Here is a 22,429-nt window from a genome sequence, read left to right on the forward strand (position 1 = left end):
TAAGTGTTTTTTTTTTTATTAATTTCCGAGTTATTATAATTTTTAATGTTCTACGGACATATTTTAGTTATTAAAATTCCATCTACTGTATTTAGGAATATACTAATGATTGTAAAATATGTAAATTCTATCCTTAATTAATTAACAGTATATCAAAAGGCTATAAAAAAAAAAAACTGACATCCCAATGAAACGAGGGTTGAAGTATAATAAATTGGTCCAGTTATTTATGCATAGATTTTACTTTATATTTCTATAAAAAAAAGTATTATTTTATATTAGTTTCATCTAAACTTAGAAACGGTAAAGTGTTAAAGTCGAGCTATTTTTTGGGGCGCCCCTCCTACCCAGACCCAGGGAGGGGCTGGCTGGGAGCCTCTCCAGCTATGGCGAACAGAGAAAAAAATATTCTTCTATTTTGTTTTTTAAAAGTAGCTTTAATCAGCTAATCACAGTTCTCAAGTGTTCAACAATATTTTATTAGTGAGTTACATTTGATCCAAAATCTTAGATTTCAATGTGTTAACTGTACAGAGAGGGACGAAAAAGATGGAAAAAAACAGAAATGATTTAATTATTATTTTTATTTGTTTTCAACTTTTTTTTTACTTCAAAAGTTCATGGACTCTCCAGACTATCAATGCTTTTTTCATTCATTTCCTTTTAGTTTTTAGTTTTTTTATTATTTTTATTTGATTTCAACTTTCTCAACTTTGAAGTTCATGGACTCTCGAGACTATCAATGCTTTTTCGTTCATTTGTTTTTAGCTTTCTTTAGTTTTCTTAGTTTTTAGTTTTTTTTTTATTGTTTTCATTTGTTGATAATTTAAAATGCGTAAACTGAAAATATAATTAGTAACTATAAACTAAAATTAAACACCAAGTTAACAAATTTAACTAAAACCTAATAACTAATTTAATTGAAATTCTGTGGTATAGCTCTTAGCCTAGTGTCTTGGGAGGTATAGGTTCAAATTACATTCGGGTTTGGTGGAGATTTTTCTTTTTTCTTTAATGTAGACGCATTATGCGTAATTTTTTTTAAAATTTAATTGAAATTCTATTGAAAACAAATAAAAAAAAATAATTAGAAGTGAACTGGAAATAAATAAAAATAATAAGAAAACTAAAAATAAAAAAACTAAAAGAAAAAAAAGCTAAAAACAAATGAATGAAAAAAGTATTGATAATCATCACGAAATTTTGGATCAAACATAACTCAGTAATCAAATATTATTGAAGGCTTGTAATTAAAATTGAAATTAGCTAATTAAATCTACTTTTTAAAAACAAAATAAAAGATGCTTCTTCTTCACTGTTGGTCATGGCTAGAAGCGCTTCCAACCATGGCCAATATAGGGACGGAGTTCAGTTGCCAGCCCCTGTTAGGGGGTTTTCGGATAGCCGACCCTCCCTGCCTCCGCCCCTTGATACGAACCCGCCCGCCTTCCTGCTAATTTTTTTTTCTTTACAATCTTTATAATTTGATTTCCATTGAGTTTTATAATATTTTTAAATTTATAATATTGTATCCAATTTATTATTTACTTCTATTTAAAAATACACATTATAAAATTTATATCTTTTATCAATATTAACCATTTGTCATTTTATCTATTTTTTTTAGGGTTAATTACACATAACTATATTGTGGTTTGGCCGATTTGCGATATGGTACCTGTGGTATTTTTTTTTTTTTTTGCAAACACAACCTTGAGGTTGTCACCGTAATTAAACAGAGGTACCACATCGCAAATCGGTCAAATCACATAGTACTTTTTTGTAATTAACCCTTTTTTATATATATTTTTAACCGAACATACCTTAACTTTCAAGACAGTTATGTGCAATACAAAATGACCATATTAATCTGTTATTTTCTGTTTGTCTATTTATAACAAATATAACGGTTAAAAGTCTAAAAAAATAGACAAAATGACCAAAAAGTTAACAGTGACAAAGAATATGGACCTTATAATGTGTTTTTCAAAATAGAAGGATTATAGTTATCCAATTTAGTGTTTAATATTTTCTCGTATTAGTTTCAGCACTTAATTTTCAATATAAACCAAACAGTTTAACACTTTCAGCTTTTATAATATTCAACACTTAAAATTCAGTACTTAATTTTCAGTTTTATCAAACAGCACACTCTATGTTCCTATGTCCTCCTAGAATAATCTTAGACCCACTATCAAAATATGGAGCCAGCCATCTCTGTCATAAGGTCTCCAGAAAGACAGATTTTACAACAGCCTATATAGCAGGTTTTTTTTTTATCCGAGTATATAGCAGCTATTACAGCAACTATAGAGTTCTTATATTAAGCATTCGGTCTTCCATATCACTCGGATGACCCTCAATTCACATTTGGACACATGAAGTGTAACCCAACGTAATAATTAAAATAGTATGATCTCTTATAATAAATATGGATCCGTATTACACGTGTAAAAATATGTAACGAGTCAACTCAGTTTAATTTCATTCGACCATTATACAAATTACTTCTTTTCATGTAGAGATTTCCGAATTTAAAATCACCCTTTCAATGACTAATTCCCCATTAAAGTTAAACAACTTAAGCCCTTCAATCAACGAAGTCAATAAATCAACTCAAGTAACATCAAAGTGTTTCAGAAACAAAATTAAACACACCAAAGAGGGTAACAAATTTGGACTGAGTACAGAAAAGAATAGTAATGTCTTCCATCATATCTCCATTGATAGAACGCTCTCTATTGGGTATTATAAAATGCTATTAGTACTATTATAAAGATAGATCCTTTCCTAAAATGGAAAAACTAGGTTGGGAGATGGGTAAAATGTTTGTACCCGTAATTAAATATATGGCTTTCAAATTAATTACACATTAGAATCATGACCTCAAATATACAGACCTAATTCCCTATGTTATGAATTTACAATCACCCACCCATTCAAAAATTTCTCCTAATGTGTCATGGATATTACACCCTCTCAATACTAAAAAACATCTGCCAGGAATGATCATAGTTGCCATGTAACGAATGAAATGGATACAACAGCTGCCCCTTTACAAATCACAATGAACTACATTAGCAATAGTAATAGCATGTGTCAGCAAAACAGACTTCCGCATTCTTCAGCGTGCCATTTTGCCATCCTTGTTCAAGTCCTCCCAGCTTATCTCCTGGGCACATTCTCCGCATACAGTTTTGCAACCAACTTTTGTGCCCTGGCTTCTAAGGGTTAGCAGGTGGGAAAGATTTGTGCATTTCCTCTGTGTCATACGACTCCTTAAAATGGCCTTCGATGGTGGCATCTCTGAGCTGGAAGCCTCGGGTACAACAGGGGTTGTGCTCGAGGTGGGTATCCAACTTGTACCTGGTGCAGAAGGAAAAACATTTGATACGGGTGGCTTTCGCTCTGACATGGGATCATCAAGGGAGACCCTTTGTACTTCTTCCCATTCTATTGATCTCTTGTATACTTCCCAAGCCATGTCTTGCTCCTCCTTCGTCAGCTTCTCCTCTTCGTTCTCTTGCAAGAGGGTCTCATGTTCATGGTAATTGACGATCCAACTACAAGGTAATTCAAGGTATTATACTTGTCAGATTCAGTTCCTATATTTAACAAATGCCAATGTGAATCTAGAGAGAACTCCATATGCAATAAAAAAATCACAAGCAAAATGTATTGTTTATACATGCAACCTTCACCCTTTTCAAAGCTAGAAGCAGCCTCCAAAAAATACTCATAGGGGAAAGGTTGCATACTGTTAAGAGACTTGAACCCAACTCCTGCCCAAACGGTAATCTTGAAGGAAGGGTTGCATCGTACTCATAAATGACATTCTCTTTCTATCTAAATCTAACTAATGACATTGTCTTTCTATCTAATCAATATTGGATGCCTAGTGCATCCTCTCTCAACAAAGGTTATATGAATGATGGAGTTTGTAGCGGGGTTGGACATCTGGAATGTGAAATTTGCAGGATTAGACATCTATAGTTGATCCGATATCCGGTGGCTCTAAAACCATGTTGAAAAACTTGGGTCTAACTCCACCCCATTGAAGGGGAAAGGGTTGCCCTATATTTAAATGGCACATTGATGTTCTATCTAGTAAATGTGAAATACTTAACGCATACTACAAAATGCCCTCTCAATTATCACAAAGCAAGTAGCATTGTAGCAAAACATAGTCCTATTATAGATCAAAAGAAGCCATACTTAATCAAACAATAATACTAATTCAAATTTTAATTGATGCATGCAAATGTCAAGTAATAATTATAACTGAAAAAAACCTTGGATGGTGTTTGGCAAGTAAGGTCTCCATGAACTTGTCAGAAGAGCAGCTGGGCACCTTCTGTTTCTGGTCATCCTCTTGAAGTTCAGTTAGTGAGTCAGAAATCTCATCGCCAAATTCAAAGAGATGCAACATTTCTTCTCTAGAAATCGTTCTATGTACTTGTTGTCGATCGACCACCCTTGCAGCCAGCCCCTCCTTAGTCACCTGTTTAGATCCAGGATCATCATCAAGATTCCTTTAGAAAACAGAAAAACTTGAAAAATGCAACCTGTGATTCCATTACCTGACGCTTGTAAATTTTTTCTTCCATAGTTCCATGTGCCAACAATCTGTAAGCGAACACTGGCTTTTTCTGGCCATATCTGTAAGCCAAAAGTAATTGCATTAGCTCAATTGTAGCATGTAAACTGCTTAACGTTTCAATTAGGAGAAAAGTATTAGATAAACCACCTCCAAGCCCGATAAATGGCCTGAAGATCATACGTCGGATTCCAGGAACCATCAACAATAACTACACGGTTAGCAGCATGAAGATTTATCCCCAGAGATCCAGCTTTGGTTGAAATTAAAGTGCACTTAGTTCTTTTATTCTCAGGGTCGTTGAACTTCTCTACCAATCTTTGCCTTTCAGAACTCTCTGTTCTTCCATCTATCCTGTTGGATAAATCAGAGGAAGTAAACTTATAATATTCCTGTTATTCCCAATACAAAGAGATCATGATGGATTTGGCAAAATAGTGAGTGATATATACCCACCTGTACCAGTCCTTCCCTTTTCTCCAGAACTTTCCACTTTTTCCATGTCGGGGTAATTTTGACAGATAAAATTCAATGAGATCTAAAGTGGGTATACTCTGGCTAAAAACCAAAGCCTTGTCACCCACGTAGGAACACTTGGTTAAAATGTCAAGCAGCAGTACCATTTTGCCACTGTAATCAAGCTCTTTATAATTACTTTCTTGAAGAAGATCATTCCACCAATCCTGAAAAAACAGAACAGATACTCATGAAACAAATAACCAAAAGAAAACCTAGGCATTTTTATAAAGCAAAGAATATTAATGGACTATAGAACAAATTATACTGCTGGATAAGAGTGAAAACACAAAATAAGGTGATGAGCAAAAGAAACAAATTTTGTATAGTAGATATTCACAAGTTACTAGCATAAGTTGATACTCCTACCTTCTGAAAAAATCCATCTTCACTTTTCCCTTGCAAGTCATTTTCAATTCTTGGCTTTTCTGTATTGAATACAACCATCAAACAAACATTGTAAGCACAGGCAAAAAGGGAGGACAGCGAGACAGATTAAGTTTAAACTCATGAACACATGCTTTGCCGCATGTGTCATAGATAGAAGCTATTTTTTCCAACATGCAGTTAATACAGTAATACTATTTCCATAGCCCGACTTCTCTTTTTGCACGAGTGATTCTGCATTTGGCTGATCCTTATGAAAACAACTTTATATCAGCCCTTAACTAGCTAAGCATCATTTTAAGGAATGTAAAAACTCAAGAATATGGATTCGAGTTCGATTGTTTGACATACTGTAAATAGATTTCTTTGATTTGGTTCTTGACAAAATAGAAATCTTTAATATGGTTTTATGCTCTTATGTCAGATTAAAAATAAAATGACTAAGTTCTCATTGTACATCCATCTTTAGTTCCTTGGTTTGTTCATCATGTCTACTTTTTAGTTATAATCTTAAGAATCCCTAAAACATATTATAATCACATGTTTTTTAATTTCAAGTGGAAAAACAATCATACCCCAACCAAAACTGATATTTCAGCTTGAGTTCAATCATTTTTTGTGTTAAACATTTAACATGGATGAAATTTATTTTCAATTTCCATCAATCCACAACATAAAAGCTAAAGAGCCCAATGCTGGATTAGCTAGAATAATGACTAGCAATAATTCACAAAAATAAGATAATTTTGACCTCTCCATAACATATCCAATATACACAATTATCAAGCATCAAAAAAGCCCAAATAAGACAATGGCGAAAATAAAGTGTACCTCCAACAATTGTATTATAGTCTACATTTTCATCGCTAGAACTTTCATCTGCAATAAAATTATCAACATTTTCCTCACGTCTAACGCAGACTCGATCTTTTCTCAATTGCAAAATTCCAGGATGGTTCCATATCTGCCAAACACAATTGAAATTTTTGATAAAAAAAGGAAACAGAGAAAAGAAGGAAACCAATTAAAATTAAAATGATAACAAGCCTAATTATTCGCAATGAGAAGTGATCCAGCCCTTCTCATTCATCAGTAATTATTTAGTAATTTCCACAATTATCCAATTCTCAAATGCTCAAAAAGTTACTTTTCAAAATTATGCATAGTTCATTGAGTTTTTCAAGATATTGTTAGATATGCTAATATGCACTAGTCTGCTCCCATTCCTTTGCCACTTGGTTAAAGCCCAAGCGTAACAGCTGTACTCGGTGTTGGTTTCTTCACCTACTGTTACATCATAGTAATTTGGAAATCATGAGCGAAACAATCAGTTAATGATTTTCTGCTACAGCCGTTAAACAAGTTTACCTTATGATTCCAACAATTTAGCAGTAAGCACCCTGGTTACATGAAAACAAATTTCCAGACGTCCCTTTCCTTGTTTCAACTCCCAGGTAGGTGCTATGTGGCAATAAACTGGCCTTTTCTCACTCCCTCTCATCATTTCATGAAACTACTAGAATCCACAACTTGATTTACAAAAATAAATTTCAGTTTTCACGAGATGCCATAGGCATTGCAATCCATAACTTCATCTATGAGTCTATATACTAGACTAGCTTTTCAAACTTTTGTCTTTACTTATGGTGAATTGGGGGGTAAGGGATTATTTGCTAGGCATCAAAACTGTGGTACTAATTTGAGGGCAACTTGGCATATTTATCTACTGTAACAAAAGAACTAAGAAAAGCTGCCAAACACTGTAATCTCCAATTAAGAATATACCTGAGCCAATGACTGGTATCCAGCAAAAAAGTTCTTTCTGATCCCTTCACTGGAAACTATATCCTTTGTGAACCCATGCACATCAAGGAACCTTTTGTATAATTTCCTTTGCAATGGAGATAGTTTCACAGATATTACAAATACAGTTTTAGGTGGCAGGTCCTTCTTCACCACACTCATGTCCATTCTTTGGACAAATCCTTTTAATTGCTCATAAAGGATATGAGATCTCTGGTTCATAATTTTTACATCAGTAGCGGTTGAATTGGTATGCTGTCCATTCTCTATAGGATTTTGGAAGCTGCAACCAAAGCCAAACAGAATTAAGAGACTCTTAAACAAGTAGAAACCAGACAGTAACCAATATATTTCAGAGGAAGAAGTCTTGCCGGTTCCTAAACTCATGGCTGCTGCCAAGAAAACCCTCCCTTACGAAATCAACCATCTGTTTCACATAGAAAGCCAATAAAGCATCATGAACAGCACACAGAAAGTGAGGTAGTCATTTCATTAGTTTGTTTACAAAGTAAAAACCTACACAATAGTACTCCATTAGATTGTTCTGAAGAGGAGATCCCGTCAATGCAATCCTTCTCTGACATTTCACTAGTTTCAATGATTGGGTTGTATCGGCTTTGGTGTTCTTAATCATATGGGCTTCATCACAAACAAGTATATCAGGTCCATCCTGACAATAGAAAAGAAAATCTCATCTACAATTCAAGCATTTAAAATTTTGACATGATTTATGATTAAGTGCACATTAGCAGCTCATATCAAATAGCTGAGATCTAAGATTGACAAAAATGATACTCTAACGAAACTGCACTAGAAACTGACAAAGTATTTTCTAAGTCAAGTTTCAAAGATGTAAAAAAATAAGTAATTTTATCACATGGACTCAGGAACGGGTGTCTTTCAGTTGTGAATTTCAATAGATCCGCCTCTTCACTGTTGGATTAGACACACCTAGGGTCTAAAATAAATAACAATAATAAAAGATACACTTGAATTTGAAGACACAATCGTACAGCATAAGAAAAGAGGAGAGAAAGAAGCAGAGGGAAACAGAACAGAGAAGAAACAGAGCAATAGCATACTGCATACATGAAAATAATAGAGTGATCAAAGAACAAATGAAGAGAAGTGTTTTTGAAAGTGAAGCACAGAGAATTTATCATGATTAAGAATATTGTCATGTTTTAGTCAATCAACTTAGATTTACTATTTAATTGAACAATTGAACTTTCGATTTAAAATATGGGATTTATTGCATGTTAAAATTTATTATGATTAAGAATATTGTCATGTTCTAGTATTTATTGCATTTTGTTTTTAGAATTTGGTCATTCCTTAGAATTTAAATATTAGCAGTCATAGTTTTATAAATTATATTTTGATAATGCCCCTTGTGTTGCTCAGGCGCACGCCGGCGCCCTGTGCCAAGGCTCCACGCCTTAGTGCGTCATGCGCCTTTAAGGACTATGCATAGAGAATCAAAATAAATATACCCATGAGAACTTAAAAGAAAACAAGCACAAAAGATACGTAAAAATAGGTTCTTCAATTCAATAAGTTTGAATCATAGTGATCCACATAAAAACAACTAACAAATGACACTCAAGTAAAGTGGCTGCAAAGAATTTCAGAAAAACTACCTGCAAAGCATGACAAAGCTCTCTAGCCATATTTTTATCCTTGACATGTTTTCCAAGGGATAAGTTCCGAAAAGCAGAGTAGCCAATAATAAAAACACCTCCCTTAGCTCTCCATTTTGCAAGCAATTCTGCTCTTCTATCCCTAGTGTCAGCAAATCCGATACAGTGAGAACTTATTTTCTTTGTAATACAACCACAAAGGAAGAAAGGCAAAAAGAGTATAGAATAAAACCTCGGCACGTCTTCTAGCATAAAAACACGGAGAGGCTTTAATTCTGAAGGCCTCCACTTCATGAACTCCTTCCGCCAATTATGAAGCACATTCACTGGGGTAACAATAAGTGCTGTTTTTAACCCCAAATCAACACTTCTCATAGCAGTGTACAGGAAAGCTATGACCTGCAGATAGAATGTGACAATCAGGGAGACTACAGTAGAGCAGTTATTTCCAGAATAATTTCTAAGAAAATGTAAAAAGTGGATTTTGTGTTTTAGTTGAACATTCTAAATAGAAAATTGGAAATCAAGTTTTCTAATTTCACCTTAATTATTGGGAAACTAATTTTATATGTTCTCCATATTTCTGATTTCATGAATAAGGTGGAGAACACGGTAAATACCAGACTAACAGTTATAGACCCATGTGGCATCTCATTCCTGGGTCCCAAACCCAGCAACAACGAGTTTTAATTTTCATAACCATTATTCTTCGGGAGGTTATATATATACACAGCCTGCTATACATAGTCAAAAAAATCAATTTTAAATATAAGAACAAGAATTAAAGAAAATAATTTTTAGTTCTATTTAACATGAAAGTACAAGCTTATGAGAAATTTGATGTTGCATTGTATTAAAATACAATATATTACATGATCTTGTGATATCTTCTAAAGTATGTCTAAATTGAAAATCAAAAGTCAAACTATTTTATATATGCATGTTACAAGAATAAGTGTATCTAATGTAATATGATTATCTAAAAAGTAAAAACCCCACCAGGAATCTTTATATTTATAAGGAATTAATGAAAAATGGTTCAATAAACAGAATGCTAGAAACAACACATTTTTTCAATTTTCAATCTCGAAAATAGGGGAATGGAGGACTATAGAAAAGGAAAATGGAAGATACATTAAAAAAAAAATTCACATGTTCAAATAACTAACAGCACTGCATTTTACAATATAGGAACAACTCATAGCATTATGTGCGCCGTATCTCACTTCACACTGTAATTAGTTGCCATTTACCTCTAGAAAAAAGTGGAACTACTGATAGTTTGTATTATTCAAACATGATAGAGAATCTTCAAAGGGCCAGGTCTTGGATCAATTAATCTATGGACCTAAGATCTGGAAGATATATTCTAGGAAGAAAAGGGAGGGGACACATGGAATCAGATCCTGGAAGCAGTTAGTTATGTCTTGGGTAGAGTGAGAGAATGGGACAGTAATATAATATGCTATTTTGTTGGTTATGCGGTATGAGTAATATTCAAATGTTTTCTCTAGGCTGAAAAGCTTGCACAACAGAGTTTCCCCTGTTAGTCCTTTTCTATTTCTGTTTGGCTCTAGTACTTCATTAGTTGTTTCCTTTCAATATCCAATAAAACATAACGCATGCTTCTGCCATTTCATTTTTCTTTATTTGTTGTTGTTCGGGAAATTGTTGCTTAATCTTTATCAAAACATGCAGGTATAACTCAAAACACCAAAGACACAGAGGAAGACATAAGAGCAGGGATAGGCCCACAGGCCTTGTCTCCCACCCAAGTCCCCTCTTGTAAGTTTTTTTTATGGTGTATAAGTACATGTTTTAATTTTCTTTTAGCTTTTATCAACATTTTACCCCCCCCCCCCCCCACCAATCCAATTTTGATATTTAATTTTTTCATTTTGTTTTTCCTTTTGGTTTCCATTTTTACTCCTAGAAATCATTGTTTGTTGAAAAAAAAAAAAAACTCTATTTTCCTTACATGATTTTTACTAACTATTTCATATTGCAATGTTCTGAGATTATAATTTGTGTCGTTTTTCATTCTTGATATTTTTATTTTTACAAGTTTTTCTCTTACTACTTCACCCCCAAGAAGTAGTACTACCACCACCACTGCACAAGAGGATGACCAAACTTGATAGTAGATGATGTTTGATTATTTTCTTCGTTGGACGACTCTATTGTTTATCCCTATATGGTCCCTTGTTTATTTTTCCTCTCTACTTCTCTCCTACAAATGATTTAAGCCAACCATATCATGTTAAGTTTGAAGGAGAATTTGGCATTGCAGCGGTAATCAAATTAGTCTGAGATTAGTCTATGCCAACATCTTATGATACCTCTTCATTGTGCCAGGATAACCTTGTCTTTATAATTGCAGATGCAATGGTCGTGGTCCATGTTTCTTTTCTGCTTTATTTTATTTTTATCTGATATCTTTGATACCATTTTCCTTCCACATATGCAGCCTAATGGTCTAGATTTTGCAGAACCAAAACAGAAACGACAAAGACAGAAGTTGATCATAATACCTGAAAAGTTTTACCGAGGCCCATTGTATGAGCTAAAATGCATCCAAGACCCCTGTCTCCGGACTTCACTTTCCCAATAGTCTGAATGATATTCTCCCACATAAATCTTATCCCTGCGACCTGCAATTAAAAGGTCAGTTTAAGAAAACCAGCTAAAATTACCTGTCTGGTATTAAAATTTGATCCCAGAAAAGATAAAAACAACAATGATGACACTAATAGAAAGAGTCCTCCATTGAAAGACTCACTTTAACTCAGGATGCTTGAGTGTCGCACATGTAAAGACCAAAATTTGATGAATGACTTAACTTCAAGAATCATAGAAATTGTAATTTAATAGATAACCATATGTTTGTTACTTTATTTAAATATAATGATAAGACTAACTTATCTAGTAAGGTTAAAGATCACGTTTCAGAAGCGATATCATATAGAACGGCTAAGAATTCTAATTGTATGACACAAATAGAGAAAGAAAACCTGATGCACTTTCAGTTTTGCTGATATGCTTGGAGGAATGCGCACAGCCTCTTCACCCTTTTCCCTGACAACATTCACTATATAACCACTTGCAGCATCGCCAAGCACTTCAACACTAGCACCTTCATGTAAGGTCCCATTGCACTTTACAGAGCTCGTCATCTTGGATCTGTCAGTAAATTGTACTTTCAGGGACTTCAGACGTTCTTGACGCTCCTACAAAAAATGGTGACATGATCAACAATTAGTGCCTCTATACCAGATTTGACTGGATACATACTTCGAATTAAGATACCTTTTCAATAGCAATTTTCCTTTGGGTCTCTTCTCCTAATTCAGCATCATCAAGGATCCTTCGTATCTTCTTTTTTTGTCTTCTCTTGCTGTGGATACAAAAAATTAAAGTAATTTGAAATTTATGTATAAGAGATAATGTTCTGATAGGTTACAAAATGTTTATCTTGGAAGTAACATTTTATTTCAAATGGAATCGGGAGTCGAATACAAATATTAGTTCCACAAGTCAAAATTTAATACCTTAATGCAACACTTGTATCTGCATCTGAGTTCTCTGACTCACTGTCTGAGCTTGTATCACTAATATATCCTGATCCCAAGGCCTTCTCCAATTCAGATGTCAATTTTTGTAGCTGAGTAGGAGAACAACAACAGCAGTTCCACCCAGAAGCTTGTACCTTGGACAAGAATTCCTCACCTATATTCCTCTTTATACACGTGGCACAGAATAATGTTTTGCATGACTTGCAGGTTACTAGGTCAGTGGGACGTCCACACCATCCACAATAGCATTCAGAGCACTCAGGATCCTGAAACAACTAAATAGCTCACATTAACTTCAATATCAAAATAGAGAAACACATAATTAAAAGACGACTATAAGGTGTTATTGATCTCCCACTGCCACAATCAAAGTGCTGAAAAAAGTTCAAGCACTTTGCCTAAACAATCATTTGATGAAGCAAACAAACCGCTGCTTTCAGATCCCGCAAATGTCATTCATTGCTTGTAGCCGGAGAGTAAGAATGATGTCAAACTACATTGTGCAAGACAACAATTGCAACCCAACATTCTTTACTGGAGAACTTTTACCCTCTGAGCAAACTTGGGAATTTACCAACATGTTTCATAAAATAGAATACTAGATCTATTTCATAGGTTTTTCCTAAGTGGAGTTTTCTTTTTAGTGAAAGAAACTTGTTTGCATGTCTTGTTCAGGTTTTACCTACACAAAACTTGATAAGAAAGAATCTCACAACTGATCTAGTTTGGCACTTAAAATAAAAGCCAGTGATAATGGCTGTTGACTAATAATGGCTCTCAGTGTTAGATTGATGCAATGAAAAGTAATATCAGCAATCAAGTGGTGTAATTGGGAGAAAGCTAGTAAATACACTTAAACCCATATTAAGTTTTTTCAGGTAGAGTACTTATATAAGAACAGGATTGAGAGTCCTTTTTACAGACTTTAATAGGTAACTTGCATCCTGAAAATCTAAGTTCACAAATTTTCCTAACATCAAGCAACAGAGAAACAAAATTTCTAAAAATTACATTCTGAAATTAAAATGATAATAATGACAGAAATAGTAAAATCCATACCTTCACATGCAACTTGTCCTCAATAAAGCATTTGCAATCCTTGCAAATGATGACCTTCAGAAGCGGATGGGAATGCACTTCGACAGCAATGTTCTCACAGACAGTACAATGAAAATCCCCATTGACACCCTGTGGAAGAGGGCCATCAGCACCAGAACCCACAATGTTACTATGCAAAGTGGACGAATCATCCACTTTACTGGCATCACCAACTGAGTTACCCATTATAACATCAGCTTCACCATCACGGTCAGTGATAACAGTTCGAATCCTTTTAGCATCAATTGCTGATTCCTCACTCTCATTTGGACGCTTGGACCCTCTGGGTTCAATGAAATCCAACAACACAGACTCAGAAGCTGTTGGATTGCCATTATCCATTGGCTGTTGCGAATTTGGCACATCTTCCCTAAGTTCATGAGTTTTCTCATTAAAAATTTCACATCCAGGCAGCAGATCATTTACCTTACCTTCCATCACCTGATGAAAAAAAGTTATGAACAACACCCAATTTGAATAAGTGTGCTTGATTATTGGTATAAATTAGGGGGGAAAATATGTGTTAAAAGATGTTAGATCTAAGCTAAGAGCATTGATACTTTTAAATAGTTGAGGGCAGGAAACAGGGAGTACGGGAGATGGGGAGAGTTTATGTCCCTTTTTACTTAACTTTTAAAAGTAAAAAATACAGACCTGAAATATTAAGCACCTGAATTAATTAGACCAACAAGACCTCGTTTAAACAACAAAAGTTGGATTCAGATTTCAGCAACCATTTCGAATCAAAATTTGAAATAGTGTAGCATCAAAATTGCTGGATTCATTCACTGAAAGGAGAAAACTAAATAATGACTATAGATTCCAGCAACTGTACTGATGGTCATCTATGAAAGTTTTAAAAGTTTTCTTAATTAACTTTGACAAGAAGAATAGCCAAGTCCTTTTTTTCATAAGTTGGGTTTTGAAAGGCCTTGGGTATTGAACCCATAACCCCCATCTCCTCTATTGACTGGTAGTACCACTTGATTAGGCTCCATTGGTGAACCCATTATTTGAAAACTCAATGGCAACACAAAACTAATCAATGCAATTAAAAAGCTCAAGACCTTTTTAGATCTTTTATGATGCCTCCTTTGTTTCAAATGAAGCTGAAGCTTCCGATCACTTCTTGCATCATCTTCCTCTTTGACCTTTTGAAATAGAGAAAAAACGTATAGTATCAGATATTGTTTGTGCGAACAATCATAATTAAGCTTGAAAAACATTGTATTAAACAAACAAAAAATAGGTTGCCTAAATCCCAAAAAGGTGCCTTAATTAACTCTTAGAAATACAAGAGAAAATGAGAAAAACAATTACATGCATGGCAACGGGTAAATCAAATAGGTGGACAGTTATTCAAATACAGAGGCTTGACAGACAGATAAAAGGCCCCTAAAACACTACATTGAGCAGATGCAAATAGGAAAAAGAACCTCTTGGTTATGTGCATGGCAACAGCTAAATCAAATAGGAGACATTTACTCAATGCAGAGACAGATAGACAGATAAAAGGATCATGAGCAGAAGCACCCTCTTTGAAAGAGCATATGGCTTATAGAAAACTGTACTTCAGCATATTAAAGATCCAGCGAAAGATTCATTTCAAGCTTAACAATTGATACCAAAAAAAAATCTTATATTGAAAAATCCAGAAGAATTGCTTGCAGCACACTAATTTCACTGTATCATGTACAATCATGAGTATACTAGTCTAGAACACTTATCAAATGCAATCCATGTCATATTCATGCACATGTCCAGAGATACCAAAGCTGTAGTGAATAAGATTAGCATAGACAAACTCTTCACCCAAGATGACAATTGCTGAAAAACTAAGTAACTTTAGGAGCTTTCACATCACCTCGCGAGAAATACACAGTTGGAACTACAGCAAAATTGATGAGATTGTGACTTTGAATTTCTTAAATAGATGCATCATGAACCCCAAAGAAGCCAAAGCCTTTCTATTTGGTAAAACGTGCAATCTATTCAAGTTAATTAACTTGATTAAGGATATATATAAATATACACATGCACAAAAACATATAGATCATAACAGCATTGACAAACCTTTCGATATTTCTTTCTTTGTTCCTCAGAAAGAAGTTGTTCTTCGTTATCTATGGCATCCGCAATGAATGGATCACCAGAATTACCATCAATATCGTCAATCTCCTCAACCTGACAAAGAGCAAAAACTCAAATACTTTGCTAATAAACATGGCAAGTTTACGACTAACCTACAGTAGAAGGGATACAAATACCAGATTTGAGAGAAAATAGAAAAACCACATATGAAAAAGCTATTTCTATTGGGACTATTGTCTATTTGTCATTCAATCCATGAAAGACCCATATCTTTTCTTATTAGATAGGAACATAGTTATTAAAGGCGCATGGCGCACTAAGGCGCAAAGGGTCCTGGAGCCTTGGCGCATGGCGCACGGCGATGGCGCGCGCCATAGCGAGACAAGGCGCACCGACAAAAATAAAAATTATAAAACTATTAAACTAACATAAAAATGCAATGAATACTAAATCATGAAAATATCTTAAGCATAAATAAATTTAAAATGCAAAATAAACCCCATATTAGCAAACTTTAAAGTTGAATACTAATTCCTAAGTTCTACTCCTAATCAAAACTCTCCAAATCCATCACTCCTCATCATCACTATCACACTCCTCATCTAAAGCGTCATCATCAAACTGATCCTCTTCATCCTCATCAACAAACTCAGTTTCTTCTTCCTCCTCATCTCGAACAACTACATGGGCTTTTCCTCGATCCTTGGAAGATGATACTTTAGCCTTTTTTCCTACTCTTCTAGTGTTATATGCAATCTCTTCAACTCCAGCAGCCTTACCAACTAAACCCCATGTTAGAGTTTCATCTTCAACTCTTCATGACTCTGTCTCTTCGTCTTCTAATTAGTTTAAAACGTATAATCTCTCTCCTCTTTAATACTTTTTGTTAATAGAACATGTGCTTCATCCCAGATATATAAAAAAACTGCCCATAACTGCCTCTAACTGCCAAGGCGCGCCTTGGTGCGCCTTTGGCAATTGCATTTGGCGCAAAATGGCGCACCAGGCGCGCGCCATGGCGATTGCGCCTCGCCATGGGGCTGCCATGGCGCTAAGGCCTGCGCCTGGTGCGCCATGCGCCATAGGCGCGCCTCAGGCGCGCCTTTAATAACTATGGATAGGAAGACGGTTGCTTACAGCAAAAGGAATCTGAATCCAGGGAATCAAATTGCCTATTGACTAATCATACAGCTCAAATTGATCACAATCAATTCATGTTCACCCTAAGTAATGTTCTTCAATCAACCACTACCAGTTCTCAAATTCAACTACCAGTAATCAAGATAATGAGGAACAGTGTACCTTTGTAGCATGTACAACAATATTGTGGCTTGTAGAAACAGTCTAAGCCATCTCTCCACCCCAACAAAATAAAGATGCATATGAAAATTATCTCATCTATTTGTCACTCTTTGTAGTTCATGTATAAGAATACTGGTGGAGGACCAAATTCTAGTTTATATACATAGAGCAAATAAAAAATAAAAAAACAGCAAAATAGTTAATAACTTTATAAAAACTTAGGCAAACTTGGGTTGAACTTACATTATCAGAGTGTTGTTTGTTGGAATTTCACTACTTCAGCTTTTCTTACATCTAGATTCTAACCTGTAATTTCTTTCTGTATGCTAACTTCTTCTTTTTTTTTGCTTCAGGATCAATGAATCTAAAGCCTTACAAATCAGCAAAGTAGCATGTTTCAAATAAAAGATATTATGATGATGCCTAATAGCATAGAGCTGAAATTCTAACTCCATTTATCAATGAAAAAATGTATTTTTCATAAATTCCATCAAGCAAAACTTTCTTCATAAATTCCATCAAGAAAATTCCATCGAGAGTGATATGAGTTTATTGGGGATTGAGGAAAATATGGTAGTGGATAGGACAGAGTGGAGGGAGAGAATTTGTGTCGCTGACACGGCTTGATTTCACGGTTTTATATGATGGTTCATGTTAGCCGACCCCGAATCATTTCGGGACTAAGGCTTTGTTGTTGTTGTTGTTGTACCCCAGTTCTTCATTTTCTATTTGTTTAAGGACTGTCCTAACCCCTAACTGGTTGGAGGCTCCTGCGCCTCCTGTAAATATTTAATGAAGAGACCTATGTAAAAATTCAAAAAACACAAAAAAATTCCTCAAAGTTTGTTTTTATTCCTGAAATTTATTCTGTTTTCCTAGTGACAGAAACAAAAAAGGTAAAGATTTGTTTCAACATAAATAAGATATTGACATCATGTACACGTATTCAGGGAAATGATGACACAAATAGTAAATACACAATTCAATGATTTAGAAGGCTGTGATTAACGAGCTGAAAGCAAAAATGTCGAAAGGTAGTAAATTAAGCGTATTAAATATTCAATATCTGACCTCATTGACACCAGGAAATTTGAGTCCCATTTCTGCAGCTTCCTGGGGAGTGCTGGCCAGGTAGACAGCAGCCCAATGTTTACTGCCAAACGAAGCAGCATCCTTACAATTACTACCTGAAATTAGTTTTTTGAGAGAATCCCAATCTACGTTTCCATCATTTCCATTTACTATCACATCCCCCTTGGTTTCATCTGTACTTAGCTTTTTCTCCAAAAATCCACTGGCACCTTCTTCCAACAGTTTCCCATGCTTTCTGAATGCATAAAATATATTCATTTCATTGAACTTCAAAACCTGTAAAATTCACCATGTAAAATGTAATAAAAGATACCTTCTTACTGGCCAGTGGCTTTGAAGATACTTCTCAGCATCCGTGACTGCCTCCTTAATTTCAGTGGTCAGTTCAGATCCTACCCAGTGTGCCCTTTGCTTCCATGCTTCAGTCTGACAAACATTTGGAGCCTCCTTTTCAATCAACTTATACAGGCTTGGGAGCTCAATACCAGCTCCATCAAGTTGCTCCTGTTTAGAGAAGAACGTGAATGTAAAGTAAGAGAAGGAAAAAAGTACATGAAATTCCATCCAACAAGAAAATATTAAAAAGGAGTAAACCACATCTGACACACAAATCAAGCCAATGATTGAACTTCTGATCCAACCTACTGGCTCAGAAGAAATTATCTAATATCATAATCGAGCGTAACTTACATTTGGCCAAAAATAGAATTCTAAAAGCCAAATTGGATAAAGAAAAGTAAAATACACAAGTTACTTGGAAATTCAAAGTTGAGGATAAGATTGAATATGCTCATTAATATAAAAATATATAAATTATTTAGGTCTGCAATACATATATATGTATATAATTTAAATTATTTGTTCATGGATAATTTAGAAAAGATATATATGATTTAGATCGGTAATATACAAAAGAAAAACTATAGCTCCAAGAACATGCAGGCATTTGAATTTGTAATCAGAATCAAATCATTTATGCAAATTGAAAGAAGAAGCAGACCAACAAGTGAGCACTTTCAGTCTCTAGCTCATCAAGCACAGTTTCCCACTCCTCCTTGAAAGTAATCATCTCATCTTCAACAGCATCCTCCAGCTAATAATATTATAGATAATAAAAACAGGATTAGTAATAGACCAAATGCAAGGAAAGGTAGAAAAGCAGAACCAACTCACATCATCACCATGAAGAGTTTGAGCCAATTCCTCTCTCACGTCATGCTCCACTTTGGAAAGAGACTCCTTTTCAAGTGCTTCTTGAGCTTCTGCAGCCTAAAATCAGCATCAGATAACCTTCTAAAACAAATCAATAAAATGGAATTTACGAACCCCAGCAAAATAATTGTCAATACTTTGCTCTCAACTTCCAAAAGCTCAGCAATCAGCTCTTCTATTTCTTTCTCAGTTAAAGGTTCCTGCAAAATGGACAAGAAAACAAAAAACAATTCAATGAGGTTTATGTATTTTGAGTTTCTTGTAAATGCTAGGAAGTAGATATTGATTATAAGTTATCTACATTATGAGCTTCTAGATCGTACTATTACTACCTTATGTTTATGGTTTACCTGATAGAGGGTACGATTACTATGCAAAGTTGTTGGGCTAAAAGCTATTTTCCACATTAAATACAATTTATACACAAGACTTTTAGGATCATTCTTGAATATACATTCAGAGATATAGCAATCAGAACCAAAATAGCAATATTCACATATATGTGTTGATTACTTGATCTACATAAGGAAGCAAAAAACAAAGGGGAAAGGAAATATAGACAGAGAGAATCTTGAATGGCTTGCCTCAAATTGTATTCCCTCATCTTGTCCGGATGTAGATGGCTCATCATCATCTTCAGAATCAACAATAAAAGAATCACTAGAGGCGCCCTCGACATCTTCAACTTGCTCATGATTTTTTTCCATCTTCCCAACTTACATCAGCTAGAAAGTACCCTCTGAAACAATACCTGTAAGATTAAATTTACCAAAGACAATAATTTGGTGTCAAGTAAGATCCTTCTCAATGTTTAAAGCTACAAGAATATGGGAAGCATAGTCATTTAAGGCGCAAGGAGGTCCTGGAGCCTAGGCGAAGGCGCGTGCCCAAGCGACACAAGGTGCACTAAAATATATATTTATATATATATAATATCATAAATGACAAATTAGCATTTCTAAAATACAACAGATAGTCAAATAACAACAATCTTAATCACAAATGCATGAAATAAATTTCAAATTAACTATTAACTCTTTCATAATAAAATACAAACAATCTTAATCATATATACATAATAAAATTTTAAATGAAAGAACTCTGTTTTGCAGCAAAGCTTCCTCACAGTTCACAAACACACAAAAAAAGGTGGAAATGTGGAATATTCAGTAGTGTCTGATCTGTATCTATTTAAATCTTAATCTTCTTCCCTTTGCATTTGCTATTTATTTCTTTCTTATTCTAATTGATCTTGGTTCTTTTTTCTAGTTCGTTCTTTCTTAATCTAATTGATGTTCTTTCCTTTTTTTCTGTTTATTCTTTCTTATTCTAATTGATGTTTTTTGTTTTCTGTGTCTTTCTTTATTATTCTAAATTGATGTTCGCTCCAGAATTTAAAAAATGACAGGAATCCCTAGGTAAAAAGACAATGTTACACATCTTACACAGCAATTGCCTAACTTTCCACTACATTGACATTGCCACAGACCCTTGGAACCATGTGATATAGATTCCTATAATTTCCGAAATTCCATAACTTTCTCTTAGATTGTAATTTTTATGAGCACAATTTGACCCCATAAAAAAGTAGTTGGAGAATTAGACAAGGAAGCAAAGCCTTTTCTGTTACAAGGAATAGAACACTAGGAATTGCTCATCAAGAAGTGCAACAAATGTATAATCATACAACCCATTTTAATATATACAAATCCTAGTTTATCGAAAAATTGGCCAAATTCAATTCCTGTTCCATAAACCCAACAAAGCATTAAATATTAACAATGTCGAAACAAGAGTCGAAAAACATCAACCCCAAAAACCAACATAAGAAGACAGTTACAAAATGAATTGTGAAGCAAACAGAATTAAACGCAAAGCAAAAATTCTAATTTCACATAAAACTTAACTTCAGCACTGGCAGAAAAGGAGAGGGAAAAACCCAAACTCATCTCTCTCTCTTCCTTGGTTTTATATACACGTTTAAGGGGGAAAAAAAAATTGATCAAGAATAAGATATTATCATGATGAGCATAAATCCGCATAACATACTGTACATCACCCTTTTAGATGCGCACAAATCTAAATTCAACAGTACTTGACATACTTCCAACTCCAAGCTCATAAAGACAAAAAAAATCAGTTTCCACACTGACAAGCACAGTAAAGCATTTCCATAAAATAAAATAAAACTGATCCCCTTCCCAAAATTTCTCACTCCTCATTAAAAAAGACAAAACAAAATCATCAACATTAATTCAACAGCACCAATCAGACCCCATAACTGAACCAGCAAAACAGTCGAGCGATTTTTAGCCTGTAAAGCTTCTAACTTATAACTCGCAACAACTAAAGATAGCTTCAAGTCATCAAATTATACAGAAATGTAAGAATGAGATAGGTAAATCGATAAATAGCAATCGAAATGGAGGTGAAGTTGGTGACTTACCTTTGAACCTAGGGCAGTTAGAATCTGGGTTTTGGGGGGAGGGAGAAATTAAGAGAAAATTTATTTGTAGTTTGGTATATTTATGAGAGAGAGAAAATAATTGAAAATTGAATCTGAAATTTGTACTGGTTGTGAAATATATTGCGTTAGGTGGGTTTTCTGGCAATTGTGAATTTCTATTCGGGAGTTTTTCGAAATTATGCAAGTATGCACGATCCGACCTAGTAATCGCGGTAACTCTCTCCCTCTCCTGCCTCATTCCCTGTTTTGTTTACCCATGATTTTAGTTTCCAAAATAAAATATTATAAAATTCAAAAGTTGAACTTTAAAAAATATATATATATTTTCTAATCTATCATAAATATAATTTTTTTAAAATTTTCCATACTATTTCTTCAATTTAGTCAATGTTGTTAAAAAAATACATTTCTTACCGTGTATTGAATTAAATCTAAAATACAATAAAAAAAGTTATTACCTTTTTTATAACATAGATTTCTACTTAATACCATAAAAAAATTATTACCTTTTATAACGTAGATTTCTAGTTTTTTAAGGCAGAAGAATTGGAAATTCGTTCTTAATCTTTTTTTTACGGTAAAAAAAAACTCGTTCTTATTGATTGTATATTTATTAACCATGTTACTGAAAGAGGATGATATGTTTTAGATC

At 34.3% G+C, this 22,429-nt stretch overlaps 1 protein-coding gene across 2 annotated transcripts; it reads right to left on the reverse strand.

The window, feature by feature from the left end:
- Window positions 1-2,689: 2,689 nt before the first annotated feature.
- Window positions 2,690-21,959, reverse strand: LOC136205674 (protein CHROMATIN REMODELING 20). Of its 2 annotated transcripts, none has more exons than XM_065996372.1 (26): window positions 21,757-21,959; window positions 19,895-20,061; window positions 19,448-19,510; window positions 19,272-19,367; window positions 19,099-19,191; window positions 18,412-18,602; window positions 18,078-18,333; window positions 15,687-15,797; window positions 14,681-14,764; window positions 13,575-14,054; window positions 12,492-12,790; window positions 12,250-12,337; window positions 11,955-12,170; window positions 11,475-11,594; window positions 9,176-9,342; window positions 8,944-9,085; window positions 7,824-7,973; window positions 7,675-7,730; window positions 7,286-7,586; window positions 6,332-6,464; window positions 5,483-5,541; window positions 5,054-5,280; window positions 4,748-4,951; window positions 4,581-4,659; window positions 4,293-4,501; window positions 2,690-3,563 (listed from the first exon to the last, which is right to left on the reverse strand). In XM_065996372.1, the coding sequence occupies exons 2-26, from the start codon at window positions 20,015-20,017 to the stop codon at window positions 3,125-3,127; spliced, it is 4,386 nt and encodes a 1,461-aa protein (XP_065852444.1). In that variant the 5' UTR covers window positions 20,018-20,061; window positions 21,757-21,959; the 3' UTR covers window positions 2,690-3,124. The 2 variants fall into 2 exon arrangements, with proteins under 2 accessions (XP_065852444.1, XP_065852445.1); XM_065996373.1 differs by having other exon boundaries at window positions 12,492-12,781; window positions 21,757-21,958.
- Between the last annotated feature and the right edge of the window lie 470 nt (window positions 21,960-22,429).

The sequence above is a fragment of the Euphorbia lathyris genome, chromosome 9, assembly GCF_963576675.1.
Source record: "Euphorbia lathyris chromosome 9, ddEupLath1.1, whole genome shotgun sequence".
In the NCBI taxonomy this organism is placed as follows: domain Eukaryota; kingdom Viridiplantae; phylum Streptophyta; class Magnoliopsida; order Malpighiales; family Euphorbiaceae; genus Euphorbia; species Euphorbia lathyris.

Coding starts and splice junctions, on each gene's coding strand:
- LOC136205674 (XM_065996372.1), bottom strand. CDS start 20,017: ATGGAAAAAAATCATGAGCAAGTTGAAGATGTCGAGGGCGCCTCTAGT. Junction 7,974..8,943: donor AGCTTTGTCATGCTTTGCAG/GTAGTTTTTCTG, acceptor TTCTATTGTCAG/GATGGACCTGATATACTTGT. Junction 7,587..7,674: donor AGCCATGAGTTTAGGAACCG/GCAAGACTTCTT, acceptor CTTTGGTTGCAG/CTTCCAAAATCCTATAGAGA.